The sequence below is a fragment of the Poecilia formosa genome, unplaced genomic scaffold (assembly GCF_000485575.1).
Source record: "Poecilia formosa unplaced genomic scaffold, Poecilia_formosa-5.1.2 Scaffold77, whole genome shotgun sequence".
NCBI lineage: Eukaryota > Metazoa > Chordata > Actinopteri > Cyprinodontiformes > Poeciliidae > Poecilia > Poecilia formosa.
In genome coordinates this window covers 565,593-586,371 of record NW_006800016.1, presented here as the reverse complement: position 1 = coordinate 586,371, position 20,779 = coordinate 565,593, and the positions used below count along the sequence as shown (strand labels likewise).

At 41.0% G+C, this 20,779-nt stretch overlaps 2 protein-coding genes across 3 annotated transcripts in view; one reads left to right on the top strand and one right to left on the bottom strand.

Moving 5' to 3' along the window:
* LOC103140791 (neuronal acetylcholine receptor subunit alpha-7-like) overlaps nucleotides 1-2,431 on the bottom strand; it is a 14,476-nt gene extending 12,045 nt beyond the window's left edge. Inside the window, exon 1 of the mRNA XM_016673420.1 lies at nucleotides 2,064-2,431. The gene's annotated coding sequence lies outside the window, so the exon portion shown is untranslated. The remainder of the gene's footprint in view (nucleotides 1-2,063) is intronic.
* Nucleotides 512-20,779, top strand: adar (adenosine deaminase RNA specific). Of its 2 annotated transcripts, none has more exons than XM_007556083.2 (16): nucleotides 512-649; nucleotides 4,755-6,478; nucleotides 6,750-7,054; nucleotides 8,010-8,205; nucleotides 8,309-8,505; nucleotides 8,875-9,010; nucleotides 9,814-10,052; nucleotides 10,211-10,367; nucleotides 11,848-12,016; nucleotides 12,220-12,313; nucleotides 12,441-12,557; nucleotides 12,659-12,786; nucleotides 13,947-14,129; nucleotides 14,243-14,355; nucleotides 16,251-16,378; nucleotides 17,007-20,779. In XM_007556083.2, exons 2-16 carry the CDS (start codon nucleotides 4,880-4,882, stop codon nucleotides 17,329-17,331), a joined length of 4,086 nt encoding a protein of 1,361 aa, XP_007556145.1. In that variant the 5' UTR covers nucleotides 512-649; nucleotides 4,755-4,879; the 3' UTR covers nucleotides 17,332-20,779. The 2 variants fall into 2 exon arrangements, with proteins under 2 accessions (XP_007556145.1, XP_016528902.1); XM_016673416.1 differs by lacking the exon at nucleotides 512-649 and adding an exon at nucleotides 3,307-3,749.

Sequence of the window (20,779 nt, the reverse complement as noted above, 5' to 3'; positions counted from 1 at the left end):
AAAAGGAGTCTTCTTACTTGGACAACAGACTTCTTTTGCTGCATACAAAATATGCCCCTGTTGTGTCTGTGGCTTTTCACTTTGGATGTTGGACTATGACAAACAAAGGGATCCACTACATATTGTATGTGTGTGTGTGTAAATATTAAGCATTGTGGTTGATGTTATCAATTAATATGTAATTCCCAAAAATTTTATTTATGGTAGTCTCACTTTTATTCTTTTCAAAAGCTAGTCTCAAAGCGTTTTAATGGCTCAAATTGTATACATATTTTTTTACAGAAAGTGTGCTTCCTGCACGTTTCAATTAAAATCTAAGACAGCCCAAATAATCCCACTTAAGGCACATTTATTATTATTATTATTATTATTATTATTATTATTATTATTATTATTATTATTATTATTTCTACACATTCTTCTAATATTGCTTGGAGCATCTCAAGGGGCTGAGATGCCTGCTGAGGACGTAGTAGAAGATTATTGGAACCTTGCTCCGTACTGTTACGTCACTCACATGCGACGGTGTTGCCGTTCGCTCCAGTTGCAAACCCGAGCATCGCATCTTGGCGCATCGCTTGTTTGATTGTTTTTGTCACGGAGTTCACTGAAACAGCAAGCCGCAGTGGGAGGAGTGAGGCGAGCTCAGGTAATTGTTTAAAGATGGTTTATGTTTGCAAATGACTTGTTGAGAAGTAGTTGGCTCTTTGGGGGTTTCCAAACATTTAAGAGGGAACAGGCAGCAGGCGGGGCGACGGAAATGGTGCAGAATTCGGAGCTAGCAGGATGGCTAACGTTAGCTTGGAGAAGGACCGACGTTCATTTAGCAGCTGCTTGCTTTTGCCACAATTTAAAACCTATTAATCTTTCTTATTCAGACAGTTTATTGTGTCTTGGCAGTTTTAAAGGTAGGTGCGTGTGAATTTCAAGTATTAAACTGAAAACTTTATGCACACTTGGTGAAAAAAAGCGTCTAGTACAACACGAAAACATCAAAGGGAATATTTGTGTTATATAATGTGTATATTTGTTAGGGTTATTTTTAGAGATGTCGTTTGAATTTCAGATTTAAATTCGATTCAGTTTTAAAGTCATGCAAACGACAAATACAGTTAAATTTTAATTGCCCCTGCCCAATAAGAATATTCCCTCAGTGCATTTGAATAAAATTGTCAGCAACGAATAAATCGGCATACGTTGATTGTAAGTTAGTTTATCCAGACACTTTACAGTTTCCCTGTGTAAAAAGTTATTTGTGTTTATTTACACCAAGTTACACTGGTCTCAAGCCAATTACCCCACATTTCCCCTCTTCTTTTGTTTACTTTTTCTAAAACTAACAATGCCGTTCAAAACCATTGCATTTCAATTCATTGTGATTAAGTTGCTGTGAAATATCCCAATGAATTACTCTTCTTGATAATTACAATCATAGATTCTCAAACCTGAAACTGCCGGCGCTTGCTTTGAAGCCATTTAAGTGTAATGACATTTAAGTGTAATGACTGTCTTTGAGGCGCCCACGTTGCTAACCTATGACGCCTAGAGTGTGTAAGCTTTGTCCTAATCTAATAAAAATCTTTGCATTTGTTATTTGGCATAAGAAAACTTTATGGGATCCAGTTTGAAACTTGTATTACATGAACGGGTCAAACTTGGACAAAATTATTTTACACTTATGTTACATTTTATCAAATGCTGTTTGTGATGCAATACAGTAAACCTTTTGTTTAATTAATTAGAAACCACAAAAGATTAACCTCAGCTTTGCTGAGGATGTGGCAAGTCAACAAACCCTCTTTTTAGGCCTTGCTGCCCTGCGTTTTATGTGTTTCCCTTTTGCCACACATCTGACTTGAATAAGTGCTTGATTAACAGACTTGGGCAGCTTTTGATGGCATGCAGACGAGCAACTTTCAATAAGTTGCTCTGGAGCAGAGACGCATCTTAAAAATGAAGGGCAGCGATCCCTGAAGACTGGGCTTGAGAAACACTGGTTTAGGTGAAGACTCCATCAACTCTTGAAGTCATAAAAAAGCAGTTTATTTGCAGTCAAAACTCACCTTGGCTTGTGAGCTTTAGCAGGTTACAAGCTGAAACGTCTTTGACTACATCACCAGATTTTTTAATTATAAATAAAGCAATTTGGATTGCATTTTTGCTTCCTCTAATATCTTAGACACCATCATCTGTCTCAGCTGTGGACAAGTGCTGAAGTGGCAACCTGTCCTGCTGCCTGGATGTCTCACTTTCATTTAGAATGTTTTCATGACATGTGCTAGTTACTTAACCACTTTGCAATTTTGATAATTTTATAGTTTGGTGGTACAATATCTGCAAACCAAGTGTCTATTCTTATAGGGGGCTTTGACAGCCAAGAATTTAAAATGATTTTCTGTTTTTTGTTTGGTTTTTTTTGTTTTTTTACTCATGATCTACTGCAAATAAATCTGTTAACTACCTTCGGATAATAATGTCCATCATCAATTTGTTCCTCAGAGTTTTTGGTTGGTTTGATCAGGAGTCACAATCAGTCATGGTTTATGTCACTGAACCAGGAAAGAGAGGGAGAGCTTTTGAATTTAACATAACTTAAATGTTACATGCACGTATTTGACTACTAACTTTCACAAATATAAGTATTCATCTACAAAAGCTATCCTGACATGCAATGGTTTTTAGATACATAGACAGGAAATGATTTGATTTGATGGGAACGACAAGTTTGATCAGGGCAGCTGCTCCATCTTAGGACGACAGATTGATCCAAACATGGATCAGAACCGAAATATACAGAAATGTGATGTATTATTTTTTTTAAAAAGTGTAAAATCTATTTATACGTAAGGGTTTATTATGGCTCACTGTTTCTATCACTCGTGGCAAAATCCATCTACAAGAATAAATAAGCAGATAATACACATTTTTATTGTAATTATAAAAAACGTGTAATAAAATTAGACGTGCAGTTGGAGATGGACCCGGAGCTTTCTGTGCTACTGACCTCTCCAGACCGAACCGAGACCTGGATTTTCAAAATAAAAGGGGCGTGTTCCGATGTGCGTTTGGAGTGTAAGCTCGTATCTTCTGTTGTTTGCCGCACGACCTTTCGGGAAATCAAAAGAGCTGGGTGGGGCAAAACGCCTGGGGATAGCAGTCGGAATGCGAAATATGTAATTTAGAATACGCTTCCTGATTATCAGAGTCAATAATTTTCCCTTAATGTTTAATTTCATTGTGAGGCCCTGAGCTCACCCGGTGAACGTCCTCTGCCTCGCTCTGAGAGTGCGCAGTGCTTATATCCTTAGGGGGGGGGGGACTGGCGTGGTCACATGACCCGCAACAGAAACCTAACTTTTACCAAGAAGAGAAAACGAAACTTAACTTTCTCCCACGTTCACCCCCGCTCCTTTCTTTTTCCTATTTCTCCTCATGTTCTGTGTAGCATGGTGCAACATTACCGTCATGCAGTGTTTCTAAGCGGGCTTTGGAAAGCTGCGGACTTTACTGATCTAACTGAGATGATCCAGCGTGTTTCACTCTTCATTTAAGCTACCTAGCGCCGAGATTTTATTCTTCTATCTGTTCCGCGCTTATTTTTCTTGTGTGTAACCTTAGTATTGTAATTTATTTTATTTTATTATTTTTCTTGTCAAACAGTTTTAATAACTTGAGCATTGGAAGACCAAAAACTGAAACCAGCAAGCCTAAACGTGACCAAACTGTCTTTTTCCTCTGATCGTCTGAAGGTGAGATTCATAACCACATGTACTAGTAGTGGGAGGCCTTGATCATAGACTGCTGTGCTTCTACAGCCAGGCTGCATAGAGACTATGCAGATGTTGATTCGTCACTCTTTGTTCACAAATCTGGCCTGGCTGTAAGCATAGAGACATGTTCTGTCTGAAAAATACATAGTTGTATTTTTGGCTGTCACATGTTGCCTTGCATCAGGATCAAAGTGAGTCAGCTCCAGCCCATGTTTGGCTCCCAGGCTGCCGCCCCCCCCCCATGTCGCTGCTTGTTACTCTGATGAACCAACACACTGCATTGTGCTCCATTATTATGGGCCTGCTCGGCTCGGTGCTGACCACACCACAGGCGATGAAACCTGACTCAGTATTGGGTGTCCTCTTGTTGTTGCTGGCTGATGCAGACATCATTGAGTGTTGTCGGGTATGACACCGGACGCGGAATCGATGTTTATAAAAATCCGAACCGTGCAATTTGAAATTCAGATCATAATCCCCGGTGTTTGTTTCGAGGTAGAGAAATAAAGTGTCTGTACAGAAAATGAAAAGTTGCTGGATTATCTGTTATGTTTCTCTGAGTCTCCATTACAGATTTCAAGCCGCAGCATTAGTTTATAATGCTAGCAATAATAAAAAGCTGCTACAAGCAGTTTTGAATTATTAAACCATTCGCTTTCACCTCGGGATTACCTTTCAGCGTGACACAGAATGATGACATGTCCCTCTGCAGTCTCTTTGCTGACTTACTGTGTTATGATATGAAAATAAATGCAGTACAGATTAACCCCTGCATATACTCTTCAACTGTCTATGTTTAAACCTCCTCAGATTATCCACTCTGTGGTGTGCTGCATTTCAGGACAGCAGTGGTGTCCTTGGAGTGTAGGGTGTCCGACTTGTCCAATGACACTTAAGCAGGCTGAAGGGTTGCTCACTGATGTGATGGTTTCTTTTAACCTTTCTACTTATTATGTCTGTTCTGACTTTGTTTTTCACTTCCAGCGTGTGTCCATCCTGAGCCAAGGCTCCATCTTCTGTGATTTCTGTTGGAATCCAAGTGCTTGGCGTGATCCTTAAGCTGAACAGAGAGCTGCTCCGGCCCCCCTTTTTAGCTCAACCCCTGCGCTATGAGCAGAGGTAGAGGAGGGCCTTACAAAGAACATTTCTACAGGCGCCCACCTCCCCACCTACAGGCCAAGGAGAACTACTACAGACCAGTTCAGGCCCAATTTTTTCATGGAGAGAACCCCGATCTGATCCAAAACCTAAATTACTACAACCATCCTGGAGGGGCCCCTCAGCCGCCACGTCCTCTGCACCCATCGGCTCCCCCTGAACCAAGCCACATTAGATTGGCTGCTGCTTCTGACTACATACATAACCAAGGTCAGGGCGGCAGCCCAGCTCCAAATTCCTTCCTTTGCAAACAAGCTGAGTTTCTAAGAGGACAGAGCACCGAGGCGCCACAGTTTAGATCCAGCCACCGAGGCGGGGGCGCACCATTCAGCAGGCCACCTAGTTCTCCATACCAGGCACCATCAGGCTATATTAGACATTCAAACCCAGGCAGCAGTCCTAGAGGTCGAGGGGGCTTCAGCCCAAACCAGATTTTTCGATACTCTTCAGGTCCAAGAGCAACTGGAGGGGCCCTGGGCCCTCGATTACAAAATCAAAACCAGTTTCAAGGCAGAACCAGCTACAATCAGTCATCCAACAGACAATGTTGGCCCCAGACAGAGTCTCTCTGTGACCGTTTTCATAATCTGTCTCTTCAACAAGATCAGTCTAGCAGAGGTAGAGAGAGGTTTGACAGATACCCTTTCCCCAGCAGCTCGACAGAGTCGAGGTTCGAAAGAGTTAATATCACCTTTACGCCAGATATACAGGAGCAGGTGCACAGAGCTTTGGCTGCTTTGAAGTCAGGTGAGAGGATCTCTGCTAAAGTATTAGCTAGAAGAATCCATTTACCCAAAAAGACAGTAAACAAGGCTCTCTACTCTTTGGAGCGGTTACACAGAGCTTATAAGCAAGAAGTGCTACCTCCTCTGTGGAGTTTGTACAGGGCGGAAGGAGATTACGTCTCTGACAGCAAAACTCCAGCTTCATATCTGTATTTTGGTCCAGAACATCCACAAACAGCTGAAACAGAGGCTGACCCAGAAAAGGAAATCAAGGGGCAGGTCAAAGAAGAGGACTCCGATACAGAATCAAATTCTTCTTACAGCTCGTCTTCAGAGTCTTTTGACTCTGAAAAAGCTCAGTCTGCGGCAGAAAGTCAGAACGAAAAAGATCGTCCAAACACAACCAGCTGCACCCATCAGGAGGCTACTTGTCCCATCATGGCAAACAGCAAAGAGCAGGTTTTACAATTTCTTCTAGATGTAGGAGAGGCAACTGCTCTTGTCATAGCCAAAAATCTGGGTCTTAAAAATGCCAAGCAGATCAACCCCACCCTTTACGCTTTGGAGAAGCAAGGTGAAGTCAACAGGGATAGCGACGTCACTCCTCCAAAATGGATGCTTTCTGCACACCGCAAAGAGAGGATGGAAAGGAGCTTAAAAATTGCAAAGAGTGCCTCAGTTTTTGGGAGTCATATGGGAATGGAAATCTTTAAAGAGGAGGATACTGCAAGCGCCGATTTCCTATCGACCTTACCTCCTGTACCAGGACTTGAGCCTTTGCCACTGTTGGAGGATTTGCTGCCAGAGCAAAGTCAAAGTATTGAGGTACGACAAGGTTAATCCTTTTTAACATTGTTATATTTTTACTTTCAAGGAATATTCCAGAGTTTCTATTGTGAGGTTCTGTTGAAAGGTTAAATGCTGATAAGTTGATCCTGTGGAAAATTAGAGAGGCCAAAGCAAAACATTGCCTCTCCCTCTTAAAACAAGTTTCAAGTTATGTCACAGCTGTTTCATTTTGCCCAGTAGTAGATTTTAGTTAATTTTGACTAAATTTATAAACTAAAACCTAACCCTCTGTTCCTCATTTCCATAGCTGCCTGTGTTGTTGAGTGAGGACAAAGGTCCTGGCGAGCAACTTTGGGCCTCTGATGAAATCCCAGAGTACCTCAATGCAATCCGGCGACAGACCGACGCAAAGAAAATGGCAGAACAGCAGGATGGTGCTGTGGGAACCGTCGCTGTGTCGGTGGCTGCACCCCCTCCTCAAAATCTGCGGGCCAAATTACAGGAAGTGAGGCTGAAGAACCCTGTCAGCGGCCTAATGGAGTATGCGCAGTATCTGGGCCAAAACTGCGAGTTCCAGCTCCTCGACCAGTCGGGACCCTCTCATGACCCGAGGTTAGTCAGTCGACCTTTTAAGTGAGCATGTCGCCTTTAGCAAGAATAATCCGTTATTTACTTGGATATGCCTGCGTTAGAGTTGGAAAAATAAGGTCTGGATTGATGCTCGTTATCACCAGGAGCAATGTGAGATCCATCATTTTAGTTTTGTGTTTGCACCTACGTTTGTTTATCTCTTTGAAGTACCTCTTAAAATCTTTGGAGGGAAAGCCTGCCTCCAAGAATGAAAACAACTTAATTGTTATTCATCATAGGAGCCGGTGTCTTCAGTTAATCATATATTCAGGGTTTTTACATAGTCTGGAATGAAAAATAAAGAAAAATGTTTATACTTTTCAGGCTTTCCCCCCCCTCTTTTTTAAGTTTCCTTATGGAGAAAACGGCAATAATGCACACCTTTTCTTATTTTATTTTTGTTACATTTTACCCACTAGTATTTTTGTTCTTGACTTGCTCACTAAATGCACACTCAAAAAGGGCTATTTCACTCCTTTTTGAACATCAAATTCATAGGTTTATGAAACTAGTTGTTTTAAAAATAGCAAGCAATACACCCAGCCTGCTCTATTTTGGTATTTCACTAACAAAATAAAAAAAGTCAGCCTCTATCATGAAATCCCAGTCCATTTTGGTAGATAAGAGTTGTGATTTTGAAACAAAGCTACTGTTACTCCACAAACAGAACTGTGAAACGATGCAATACCATGTTTAAAAAGCCAGAAGCCAACATCAGCAACTTGTTTTTGGATCTATGGAAGCTATAGATAAAAAACTACTATGCAAGCAGATTGAGGTGATCATTCTGATCTCATAATTTTGAGAAAGCATCTTGAAAAAATATTAACATTTCAGTGTGGAAAAGCATTCAAGTGCTGGATGTCGATAGCTTGGGTGTTTAACGTGTTTGTGATTTTCTTTTTCTTTTTTTTTCTTTTTTTTTTGCTCTGGTTAGATTTCGCATGCAGGTGATGTTGAATGGGAAGCTGTTTCCCATCGCAGAAGCTTCCAGTAAGAAGGTTGCTAAGAAGGATGCTGCAGCCGCCGCGCTGCGCATCCTTATCGGAGAGATTCAGGGAGGACCAGGCCCGCTGGAGGAGGCAAATGCTGCCGGTGTTGACCAAATGTTGGATATACTTCCAGACACAAGCGTGAGATTTTTTATTTATTTTTTTTTTTTTTACTTTGTTAAAATAATTTCTTTATATAAATATAACTATATATAACAAGTTATTTCCCCCGTCTCTTCACCAGGGTTCAGTTGAAAATATGTCAGGAACCTTTGGGTCGAACAACGTCGAAGTACCAGGGGAAGGACCTCGACAGCCGCTGTCCCGGTCTCTGCCTGGTGGGAAGAATCCAGTGTCTGTGCTGATGGAGTACAGCCAGCGCAGTGGAAACTCCATCGAATTCATCAACACCGGGCAGGCAGGCCCACCACATGACCCAAGGTTCTGGCTCCTTCATTTCTATTTGAAGCAGATCTCCCTGCCGAGTCCGGAGGTTAACTTCCTCTGCAGTCACACATTTCAGCCTCATAAAAGCAGCTATCTGTTAAATCTGTTCGTAACGATCTGATGGAGACAATACCATCTTTATCTATCTTGTCTTTTCATCCCTTTAAGCTGAGATGGAATGCCACATTTCATCCTCTCTTTGCTTGCTGTCTTTTCTTAAAAAAACAAAACAAAAAAAAAATCAAGGCATCATAAGCTGTAGAGGTACCATGAGTCTAACTCATTTGTTTAAGTCTTTGACGCAAACAGGAGTTTTGTATGTTCTTGATTACCCCATTTTAACCCTTTCTGTCCTACATCCAGGTTCATGTTCAGAGTGAAAGTTGGAGACACGACGTTTGCCGAGGCCTCAGCGCCAAGCAAGAAGGCAGCACGTCAGCTGGCAGCAGAGGAGGCGGTTAAAGAGTTAATGGCTGATGGAAAACTGCAAGTCAGCAAGGTAATAAATACAGGATGTTAAAGACCTCATATTATTATTCTCATAAAGTTGTTGAAAAGTTAAAATCAGTGGGGGTTTATTAAACAGTTTCCAAGTTTTGAATGTCCTGTACACCACTGTTCAGTCTGCCATCTGAAAATAAAAAAAAGGGAATTGAACAACTGCAAACCTACATGGGCTTTTCTGTAGAAGCACCCAGGAAGAGTTATAGAGAGCATCCACTCTGGTGGAAAAATGTATAACTTCCAACAGCTGATGGAAGTTAACCGGTTGAATCCAGAAAAGTCCTGGGAGAAAACCAGTTAGATGTTGCCACAAGCTGGTTTTGTGCAGGACAACATCCCCAAACATGTAACCAGAGCCGCTTTGAAGAGCTGAGAATCTCTCATAGGACACTTTCCATACGGTATTTTGAAGGAATAATGATGCAACACTTCATTCTCTAGATGTGCGTACCTCATAGAGACATACTAAAATAAATGCCTCGAGGCTGTTGTTCTACAAGTAGTGGCTTCTACACCATGATATAAATGTAAATGCACACCACACTTCTCAGATCTTTAAAATCATGCGTCATTTCTTTCATGCACCTCTTCTTCTGAGTCTGTTGAATAAAATCACAGTCAAAAACACTGAAATTTCTAGATGGTGCAATGAAAAACTCTGAGGGGTATAGTTGCTTTATAAGGCACCAAACACTGTAATAAACTATATTTATTAAGGATATGATGAAACCTGTTCCCCTTGCCGACTCTTTCACATCTCCTCGGCCTCGCCCCTCATTTCTCTCTGGTTTCTTACAGCCTCAGTTGCCCCTTGGCCCGTCCTTTGAAGGAGACGGAGGTGCTTTCAGAGCAACCTGTCCTTCGTTGCCTCCTCTAACTGCGAGTGAGTTGCAAGCTGCCCATGAGGCAGGGGTCGGGGACCTCATCAATCACCTGAACAACAACGCCGTGTCAGGTCTGTTGGAATACGCCAGAGCTCGGGGCTTTGCTGCCGAGATCCGCCTGGTGAGCCAGTCTGGACCTCCACATGATCCTAAGTAAGTGCAAACTTTTTTTGTTTTCAATTTTTAAAAGCTTTAAAAAACATTCAATCAGAGAATGTAGTTTTTCTTTTCTTAGATCTATGCTTAGTTATATACGTATTTCTTTATAAGACTTTGAAAGGCTCTTCTTATTGTCTCTACTCCCTGCTCAGGTTTACCTACCAGGCAAAGCTGGGCGGCCGGTGGTTTCCTCCAGTTTGTGCCTCCAACAAGAAACAGGGAAAGCAGGAAGCAGCAGACGCGGCACTGCGGGTTTTGATTGGAGAAGCTGAGAGAGCAGCACGCACCGGAGAGCTAATCCCAACTGAGGTATCTACAATTAGGACACAGAAATTATTGAGCCCAAAAGTAAAAAAAATAAAATCTTCTCCAGATTCACAGGAGTTGATATTGAGCCAACATCAACTCCTGTGATGTTGTGCAGAAGTCAAGTTCTGCACAACTTGCTTTCGTTTCTATAATCCAATGATTATAGAAACAAAAGCAAGTTTTGTTTTTATAAGTCAAGTTCTGCACAACTTGCTTTTGTTTCTATAATCATTGGATTATAGAAACAAAAGCAAGTTGTGCAGAATTTGACTTCTTTCTTTCAAAATTAAATATATTAACCCACAATACCGGGGTGGGGAATAACTTGCTAAACTTTTCATTTGTTCTTTAATGGATAGTTTATAATTGTTCAACTTGGAAACTGTTATGAGAATGAAAATATACAGTGTTGACTTCTGATATAAAAGTACACTTAATAGATAAATGTGAATGAGTTTAATCACTTTAGTAATTGAACTTTATACACACACAATAATTTTACTTTATAAAGAGAATTGATTCAAACCCTCTGCCCTGTGCTCCTCCTCAGGTTTATACTGAACCTTGTTGTCATAAACACACTGGAATCTTCCAGGCAATACATTCCCACCCGTGATTACGCCTCAGGCCAAATGTAAAAAAAAATAATGTGGTGGAAAAGTAAATCTTGTCATCCCCTTTGCAGCTTAATGCTTTGACTGACTTTATAAAAAGTGGTGCTGAGACTTGTGCAGACACATCCATCATCTGAGGCCCTGAGAATACTATCAGTTTCCCCAGAAACTAACACGTTAGCGTGTAATTAGGGTTGAAGGTACAAGTTGAGGCTAATAGTTTTGATGACTCAGAATTCTTACCGCAGATCTGGTTCTGCAGTTATTTCTTTGGCTACCGCATGTGCCGATAACCCAGTTAACATCAGACGGATGCCAAGGATTAGTCATCACTGGAAAATGGGTAGCTCAACACAACTGTGACACTTTAAGTGTGGCTAGGATCAATCTTGTTTTCCTTCATTAATGATGAATGGTGTGCTGCTTAGTTACATTCAGAAACCGCATAATCTGCAAAAATAAATGACCTACTGTTAATTGGACAACCTTGCCATATGAATGTGGTTACAGCTTCACATGGAACCACTAGAAATGACCAAACGGCAGACCGGTTGCCAAAAGGGATGTAATGCCTGTTGACATACTGTAAATAGATTTTCTAATGTGGCCTATTCAAGTAAAGGCTGCATCTACTTTTTTTAAGCCTACCTGATCGTATTCTCTTTGTCTGCACTGTAAGTGAATGAATCATATTCACAGATTTCTGCACAGGAGAAGCAAAGATGTGTAAATAACCTGAAAATAATTTGTCTGAAGTAGGTTAATGGGTTGCGTGCGTGCGTGTGTGTGTCTTCAATACACAAGAAATGAATCACATGTAGAAAAACCTATAGTTTAAATAGCTGAGTTTCTTTCTTTCTTTCCAGCTACCAGTAAGTGGCAGCACTTTGCACGACCAGATAGCCATGTTGAGCCACCAGCGTTTCAACGCCCTGACCACCCGCATCCAGCACAGCCTTCTGGGACGCAAGATTCTGGCCACCATCGTCATGAGAAGAGGGGAGGGACTGGGAACTGTCGTCAGCCTCGGAACTGGTAAATCCCTGACCCGTAACAATCGTCGGGTTGGATGTAAACAAAATGTTGTCCCTGCATTTTTGCCTGTTTTGTCTGTTTATTCTTTGCTTAGAGGAATTTAGTGTAACAAATAAGACAGAACTGGGTCACAGAAGAACTGAGAGGCGTTTTGGTTGTCGTGTTGGTTGACACTGAATGTTTTTTTTTTTGTTTTTTATCAGGAAATCGTTGCGTTAAAGGGGAGGAGCTGAGCCTCAAAGGGGAGACAGTAAATGACTGCCATGCTGAAATCATCTCCAGGAGAGGATTTATACGGTAGAAATTGATACCATGCTTCTTCATTGATGTTTCTCCCTCATTTCTAAAAATACGCTCTCCTCTCCCAGAACCAGCCTGCGTGACTTTATTTTGAGATGTAACCCGCCATCTCCTTTCTTCTCAGGTTTCTGTACAGCGAGCTGCTCAAGCACTACGATGGAGCAGACGACAGCATTTTTGAGCCCGCAGAGGAAAACAAACTCAAGATCAAACCTGACATTACCTTTCACCTCTACATCAGGTCAGGACATCTTCCAAAGCCTTTTTAGTCTGGCACGTTTGTGTTTCATTCTGAATGCCTCTTAACTTTGGTTAATGTTTTTTCTGTCCTTTCCTGCACAGCACGGCACCTTGTGGGGACGGAGCTCTGTTCGATAAGTCGTGCAGTGAGGCAGGAGATGAAATCGAGGGCCACAAGCCGCTTTTTGAGAATGCAAAGCAGGGCAAGCTTCGTACTAAAGTGGAGAATGGTGAGACAAAAGTGCAAAATGAAACGGACTACGTGGGAAGCTACAGTGGACAGAAAAAGTCTGCTCTAGTTAACTTACCAGGTTTTTGTGGTGTTAAAAACAAGTCCAATAGAACTAATTCCTGAATACTCCCTGTTTGTGTAGACCTCTATTGCTATGGTGTGTCTCCGCTCACAACAAGAGCTTGCCTCGGACTGGTCCGTTCTAAATATTCAATGTTATTCTGATGTAGCCATTTTTTAAATTAGATTTTCTGCTGAAGGATGAAGTCTGTTTTCAGCTTCCAAGCACAATACTGAAGGTTTGCACCTTCAGTTGGTATTTAAAACTTTTCATGATTCGTTTCACCTTTACTGCAGGCTCCCACTCTAGATGCAGAAAATCGCCCATGAAGCACGATTCTTTCACTACCACGATTCACTTGTGGCTGTGTGCTGTTTTGTTGTTTTTGTGCCAAACATGCTTTTTTTTTGGAATCATGGCCAAAATGTGTTATCAGGTCACACTACATTTCTCATATGTCTTTGTGGAATTTAGCCTTGCTTGGCAGTTTTGGTTTCAAAGAAGTCTTCTATATCGTTGTGGGATACAGTTACATGCAGTTTTTTCATCGGTTTTGGTTGGGTGTCCAGCTCCTGGCAATATAACTGGCAATATATGTTTTCCTCTTCATGACTGCATTAAGTTTGTTCGGTGTTGTATATTTTGCTTTGGAAATTCTCTTATTCCTTTCTCCTGACTGACACTTTTTTGACACTAAAATCCCTTTGATGCTTAAGAGGCTCTTTCCAGATCACAGCATTTTCTCAGAGGTGCAACAAAGTAAATGTCAGGAAAACCTTCTAGAGCGGCTCAAGTTTGTTTTGGATTATTCTGAGCACAGGGGGCGTTTAAATTTATGCTGTCGCATTAGCCGAGCTCTTTGCTCTTTGTTTTACCCCTAGAAGATTTCAGTTTGTGTTTGACTTCAGCTGTACAGGTCATTTGTCAAATTAAAGGTGGAAAAATGTATCCAGGTCTCACATTTTACGTCACAAAAACATGCTGTTTTAACAGGCAGCCATAGCCCTTTCATATCTACTCTAAGGCATTTTATTCATATCGAAGCCCTGCTTCTGGTTTGTTTGGAAGAGATGCAGCTTCTCTCTCGTTGTGTGCAGGTGAGGGGACCATCCCAGTGGAGTCGAGTGCCATTGTCCCCACCTGGGACGGCATCCAGCACGGTGAAAGGCTGCGCACCATGAGCTGCAGTGATAAGATTCTGCGCTGGAACGTGCTGGGCCTGCAGGGGGCACTACTCTCTCATTTCTTGCATCCTATCTACTTAAAGTCCATCACCCTGGGTAAGTCATGCTGCTGGACGACGATTGTCACCGTCTCAGACAACTATTTGTAAGGTTTAGCAGTAAGTCAGATAACACCCACTCTGACAGATTTATGTCTTCCATCATGACAGGCTATCTGTACAGCCATGGTCACCTGACGCGTGCGGTCTGCTGCCGGCTGGCCAGGGACGGCGAAGCCTTCTCCCACAGTCTCCCTCCTCCCTTCACCCTGAACCACCCGGAGGTGAGTATCCAAGTTGTTCTCAAAGTCAGGACACAGACATAAATCAGAAACACGGAGGTCATTCTCACTAAATTAATTCATTAAGCTGCCAGCTCTCCTATTTGTGCCTTCACAGCTGTTTTTCATTGTTCGTCGCATGTAAATGGGTCTCATCCATCAATTAACAAAAAGCAGAAGGGTTCCTGTTGTGCTGCCAGGAAAAAAAAAGTCCAAAATCCAGTAGCTGGCAGTTAAACTCATCACTTGCATCCTTCTGTTTGCTGAGCCTGTCATACATATCAATTAAGATCTAATAGGCTCCACTATTAACAATTAACTATCACCCCACATCTATTGGCACCCCTGACTGTTTTTAAAACTCAAAATAAATGAGTATTTTACAGCTGTGGTATAATCTGAGAAAGAGAAATAGAAAATTAATTTTAGTGCATTTATTCAACAGTTGAGGGAAAGACACGTTAAAGCATTTTTAACAGCTTTTTTTTTTAATTTTTGAATGAACATTGTTCATTAATGTTCATTGTTAATAGTTAGGCAAAATATTTTTATTTGCATCCCATGGAATAAGATGGAAAGAAGGTTTTGCCCTTAAAAACCTGAATTATGTGTAGAATGCCCTCTCCAGAGTGACGAAAATAAATATAATTAAATTCTTAGAAATTAAATTAAAATCTCTTTATTTGTTGCTTTTTAGAAAGGAAACTAAGTGCTTTATCAGCATTTTTTTCCTGTCATAAACTCAAAGTAAACATAAAAATCTTGTAAACAAATTTGATAATTCAAAGGAAGTGCAGCTAGATGGGATCTAGGAATGAAATGAAAACAGATTTTAACTTGCCTCTCAAAAAGGTCAGGAAAAACACGCCGTGTATTCAGAATGTCAAATATGAGACTGAACTGGAAACAATGGATGCGTCTCGGGTCAGTTAAAGTTCAACTCTGAAGGATTTTTTTTTTCCTTTTATTTTAGTTTATTCTGCTTTGTGCCGATACATTTCATGCTCTCCTGTAACATTTCATAAGGCTGGAAGATGCACACTGAGGGACTTCTGACCGTTCCTCTTAACACGATCTCCACAGATCATCTCTGACACTTTCCTCTTCAGCTCTCTAAGCCCTGCGGGGCTTTTGTTCACATTCATCCATTGTTTCTCGCCAGAGCCACCTGGAGAGGAAAAGCTGAGTGCTCAAAGCGGTCCTTAGCATCTTTATGTTTGTGATGGTAGAATGGAAAATGGTTTTCTCCGTTATGTCTCCCAGTCAACCACTTGTGATCTAGATTGTGCCTTAATTGTCTCGGAGACTTGGTAACCTTTTCTCCCTCCTGACTGCCAGTGGCTTAGAGAAACGGCCCTCTTTGTCACATCATGCACATATTTGTACTCCCAGTGAAAAATGGAGTATGAACTCAGCAACTAAAAGTTCCTAGAAACTCTAATCAGCTTAAAGAAAAGCATCACAAAAAAATGTTTATTATTTACTTTGTATTGAAAGTGTTGTTAGAGGTACAAATAATTATTCCCCTGGTGACTTTAGCAATTGATTCTTAACACGGGATGTTTCCCCCCCCCCAGTAAATAAAAGTACTTCACTATAGGTTGCTTTTTTTTTTCTTTAATTTTCACAGTTATATTTCTGTAAAAAGATACATCTACTTTAAGCCTCTTCACACATCTTTACCAGGAGTGCCATTAAAATAGTACATGCAACAATCTGTTAGGCTGTTTGCATCTTTTTTATTATTGATTTTACATTGACTGTTATACTCCTAATTGTGCTGAGCGAACAAGTTAAAGTTGTGTTGTTTCTCCATGTCTAACCAAGACTGCCAAGCTATTGTTGTAATTTAGTTTACATCCAAACCTTTTTTTTTTTAACTCCCTGTTGAATTAAAGGTGGGCAGAGTGAGTGTGTACGACTCCACCAGGCACACAGGCAAGACCAAGGAGTCCAGTGTGAACTGGAGCTTTCCAGACCAGCACAACGTAGAGGTGCTGGACGGGACCAAAGGGAAGTTAGACGGGTATGTGTCACACTGTTGCCTCTCCCGATTCCTGTACGCACCTGGTGTTTCCTGTAGCCTCCCTTGTTGTTTTTTTTCTTTAGCTAATACAATCAGAGCATCATGAAAGCAGAATCATTCTCTGGGCCAGTTACATTCAGGAGTTTAGTTGGGTTCCTACAGTCCCATTCTGTTTTCGGATTTTGCAAGCCTCATTTAAAGATTGTAATTAATACACAACAATGACTAACTCTTATTACAATAACCTGTGAAATAATATAATCATTGCCCATCCCCTCTATACCTTAAATAGCTGCTATGGTGGAAATAATTATGTGTTTGTTCTTATGCTATTGTCCCAAACACATTCTCTTTATTTACATGTAAAAGTCACTGGTATTATTAAAATTTTTATGTATGTTTGTGCAACATTACCCACTTACAGTAAAAATTAGACAAATCATGATACCAGCACCACCGTGTGGCATTTATTGGGATTAGAATCTCGTGAATTTTTATTTATTCCTCATTCATAATGTTGCTTATGCAAACCAATATTTTGTTTCCCTTACGTTCCACCATGTCTGTCTTTTTACATTTTTCTCCATAAATACAAAGCTAAAGAATCCTCAAATGTTTCTCCCTTCAGGAACAAGCAGGCCATGTCCCGCGTGTCCAAGTCCAACCTGTTCTGCCTGTTTCGCTCTCTGTGCCAGAGGTGCAACCGCACAGACCTCCTCTCTCTGCCCTCCTACGCTCAGGCCAAGACGTCGGCCGTACCCTTCCAACTTGCCAAGCAGCTGTTCTTTGAAGCTCTCTGCATCCACGGCTACGGAGCCTGGATTGGCAAGCCGCTGGAGGAGAAGAGCTTTGAGGTGTCAGAGGGAACCAGAAACAATGGTGGGAGCGTCCCTCTGGGAGTTGGGAACAGTAAAAACGGAGGGCTAGTGGAGTACAAGCAGGCAGAGGCGTAGATCCGTGCAGGGGGCTTAACTTCAAAAATCTTATTCATCTGTGGGAAAATGGAAAGAAAGCGTAGATTAGGGAGAGAGGGGCGGGGGGGACAGAGACATAATAAAGTAAAAGTACAATCAAACAGCACAAAGCCAGTGGCCAGATCTGTGTCTTCTGATGGAACATGGTTGAAGGCTGCAGTGAGATTGATGGGAAGGGACGGGACGAGTCAAGGGCAAAGCCTGAAGTATGAATGAGGTCACAGTTGACAGACGGAGCTGGGTAGAGGTCCAGGGGCTGTTCAGACCACTGTAAACACTACATGCAAGAGGAACTTTCTGCAGTCAGTCTCCATCTCTGTCAACGCTGCGCGGCTCAACTTCAGCAGTTTGTGCGCAGTCCTTTGCGTTATGTTCCAGACCTGTACTGTTAATTGTTCTGTTATCGGAGTGCAGACCATATTGTGTTTTCTTTTTATGTTCTTGGAGCTGGTTTGTAAAATATGTTTTCTGTTGCTTTACGTGGAAACTGCAAAACAATCTGGACCAAGATGACTTCTGCTCAATGAATTGTTTTATTATTACCATTTGCAACAAAAGAAACCAAATAAATCTGGCCTAGTGTCGCTCTGCATTGTAGCCGTGAATATAATTCCAATTAAGGTAAAAAAGAAACAGAAAAACGCGTAATGCTCTTGCATTAACCCTCCCGTGATCTTGGCGCGTTGCTCAGGAGGAGCGCAGCAAATGTGATGGTTGCAGAGGGATGCTAGGTGGGGGGCGAGGGGGGTTGTCCCGTGTTTCTCAATTCCGGTCCTCAGGCCCCCCTGCCCTGCATGTTTTAGGTGTTTCCCTTCTGCCACACATCTGGATTGATTATTTTGGTGATTAACTTCTGCAGTACATGATGGTCATGCAGTCATTTGAATCAGCTGTTCTGGAACAGAGGCACATCTAAAACATGCAGAGCAGGGGGGGGGCGGAGGGGACCAGGGTTGAGAAGCACTGCGTTAGACCATCAGTTCCTGAAACCAAACAAAAAAAAAACCTCGGAAAAGTTCACGCGGGGTAAGTGCAATCCTGCGCAGAGTCGGACCGTGCAGACTAAAAACCTGTTTGGTCCAAATGACCCCGTCTCCGAAGTCCTAGGGATTAAAGTTAGTGATTTGCTCTGGCTAAAGTTCAGCAAAAATGTGGCATAGAAGCAGCTTTTGGTAAAGGTTTAAGGAAAAAGTGATCATCTTCTGCAATGAGAATGTGTCAATTTCCGATGTGCAGGTTTTGTGACTCTTTGACCTACTGATACAGATATTTTTTTACGACTGGTAACATCTGATGTAAGAAAAAAACCCTCTTTTAAGGCTTTACTGACGTAAAACCCTGTTTTATAGCGACAGAAGATAAAAACAAAGTTCATCAAGACAAAATCAGTGGAATCTTTCCCAAGTAGATTTTGGCCACAAAAGACCAAGTGTGACTGGCTTAACAAAAAGAACATTTTTCCTGTAGGTTTCCAAAATCCAGCTGTTTCCAAACGTTCTGCTGAGAAAGGTTGAGAGACCTAAACAATAAAACAGAGCAACTTTGAACGTGTCCAAAGTCATCTCACTCATAGTGAATGATTCCTTTCAAATAGCTCCTTGCAACTTTCTTTTTCCTCAACGAAATTATTTTAAATACATTACTGATGGTAGGTGTTATCCTCTCAGTAATGGCGTGCCCACAGCTCATGCTGTTGCACACAAAGATTTACTTTAAAACTGCTTTTCCTTCATTATTGATCATTCATGTGACGGTCAGTGACAGAGTATGGAGATGAAGGTAAAATATCATTTCGTGTTGGGAATATAAAATTAGTGGTTTGCAGGACATAAGTACTCCCTATTTTTAAAGTCAACTGTTTGACTTCTAAAGTTAATGTTTTGTCTTATGTTAAAAGTGTTTTTCTTCATTTTAAAGGCCTAAGGAGCCTCAGCAAACTGACAGGAAGGGTCATCTTTGTATTTTCACGTTTTCAGTCACTGTTTAAACCTAAATACTTGCTTTGGCTCTGACCGGCAGAAACGACGATTGTTCTTTGTAAATACATATTTACATTATTCTCCCTTTAAGGACAAATTGCTGGGGTTTTATTATTTTAGTTATATTTGATTTGAACAATGCATTGACTTAATTTGGTTGAAAGGAGAGAAATCCTTGTTTTAAACTTACAGTACAGCCCCCCCAAACTTTAACTGTACATAGGATCAAGTTTTATCAATCAGACACTTTAAGATTGTGGTTGAAGCCTCTGTGTTGTTTTCTTTGTTTGTTTTTTGCTTATCTGATTTCTACCAGCTTGTTAGTTCCCTGCACATCCGTTGACATCTTGTCTTTATAGTTTTAATTTCCTCAGTTTAGGTAAAAGCCTTCGTTTGATTGGTCTCATCTGTCCTTCCCTTTAAACATTTATAGAGAAATTACCATGTCTCACTCTGAAACAAGTACACTATCACTGTTTCTATGGCTTATGTGGTTTGAGTCTTTCTACTTTTTGGGCTTTTTTTTTTTTTTTTTCACAAGTCTGTAATTATTGTTCTCTCGTAATGTTTTTGAAAGCCTCAAATGTTGCTTTTTAGCTTCTGCATGGGAAGCGGTTAGATCTCGAAGCGCGACTCTCTCAGGAGGACTGCAAAGTCGGGAAACGTGGCTGTCTGTAAGGGGCGCTGTTTTCTTAAATAAAACTGCTGATGCAATATATACATGAGCTGTACACAAATACATGAGTACACAGACATGCAGTGGGTTTCAGAAGCCTGAGTCTGGTGTCAGAACCTCGTTTAAGTTTGTTACTCAGACTATTTGCTTTAACCAATACTCGTATGTAGAAATGCCTCGGAGGTTTTTTTGTTTTTTGTTTTTTTTTCCAAGCAAGGAAGAGCTATGCAAGCACCAAGTGATTCTTCAGGCAGTTTTGTGTTGGTCTGCTGCCTCTGCAGAACTATTAGGTTTTTATCTTTGTTTTTTAATTATCTTAAGCTTTAAGTTGCTGTTTTAGAACAGAGAGCACCTTTTTTTTTTGCAACATTTAATTTGGTTCTTATATTTCAGCTGTAACGGAGGGACTATAACTTGTGAATTAAACACAATGTAGCAGTGCTGTTAATGTAAAATAAAATCATTTCAAGAATACAAAAGAAATAGAAATGGTTTTGATGTGAGACGGTGTAGGTCCTTGTATTGGACTCAGACCTCTGGATCCCACTGTATGCAACAACAGATGCTCGGAGTTTGATGGTTGTGCACGCGGTATGTCTGTGTGTGTATGTATTTGTGTTTTTAATGTATATATTTTCTAAAAATAAAATAAAATGGCTTTTTATATATTTTTTTCATGCTTTTTTTTTTAGATTAAAGTGAATTATATCTTTCTTTTGAACAATGGACTTTGGGAAATTGAGATAATAAAAATGGTAATCTGTCTCATTTA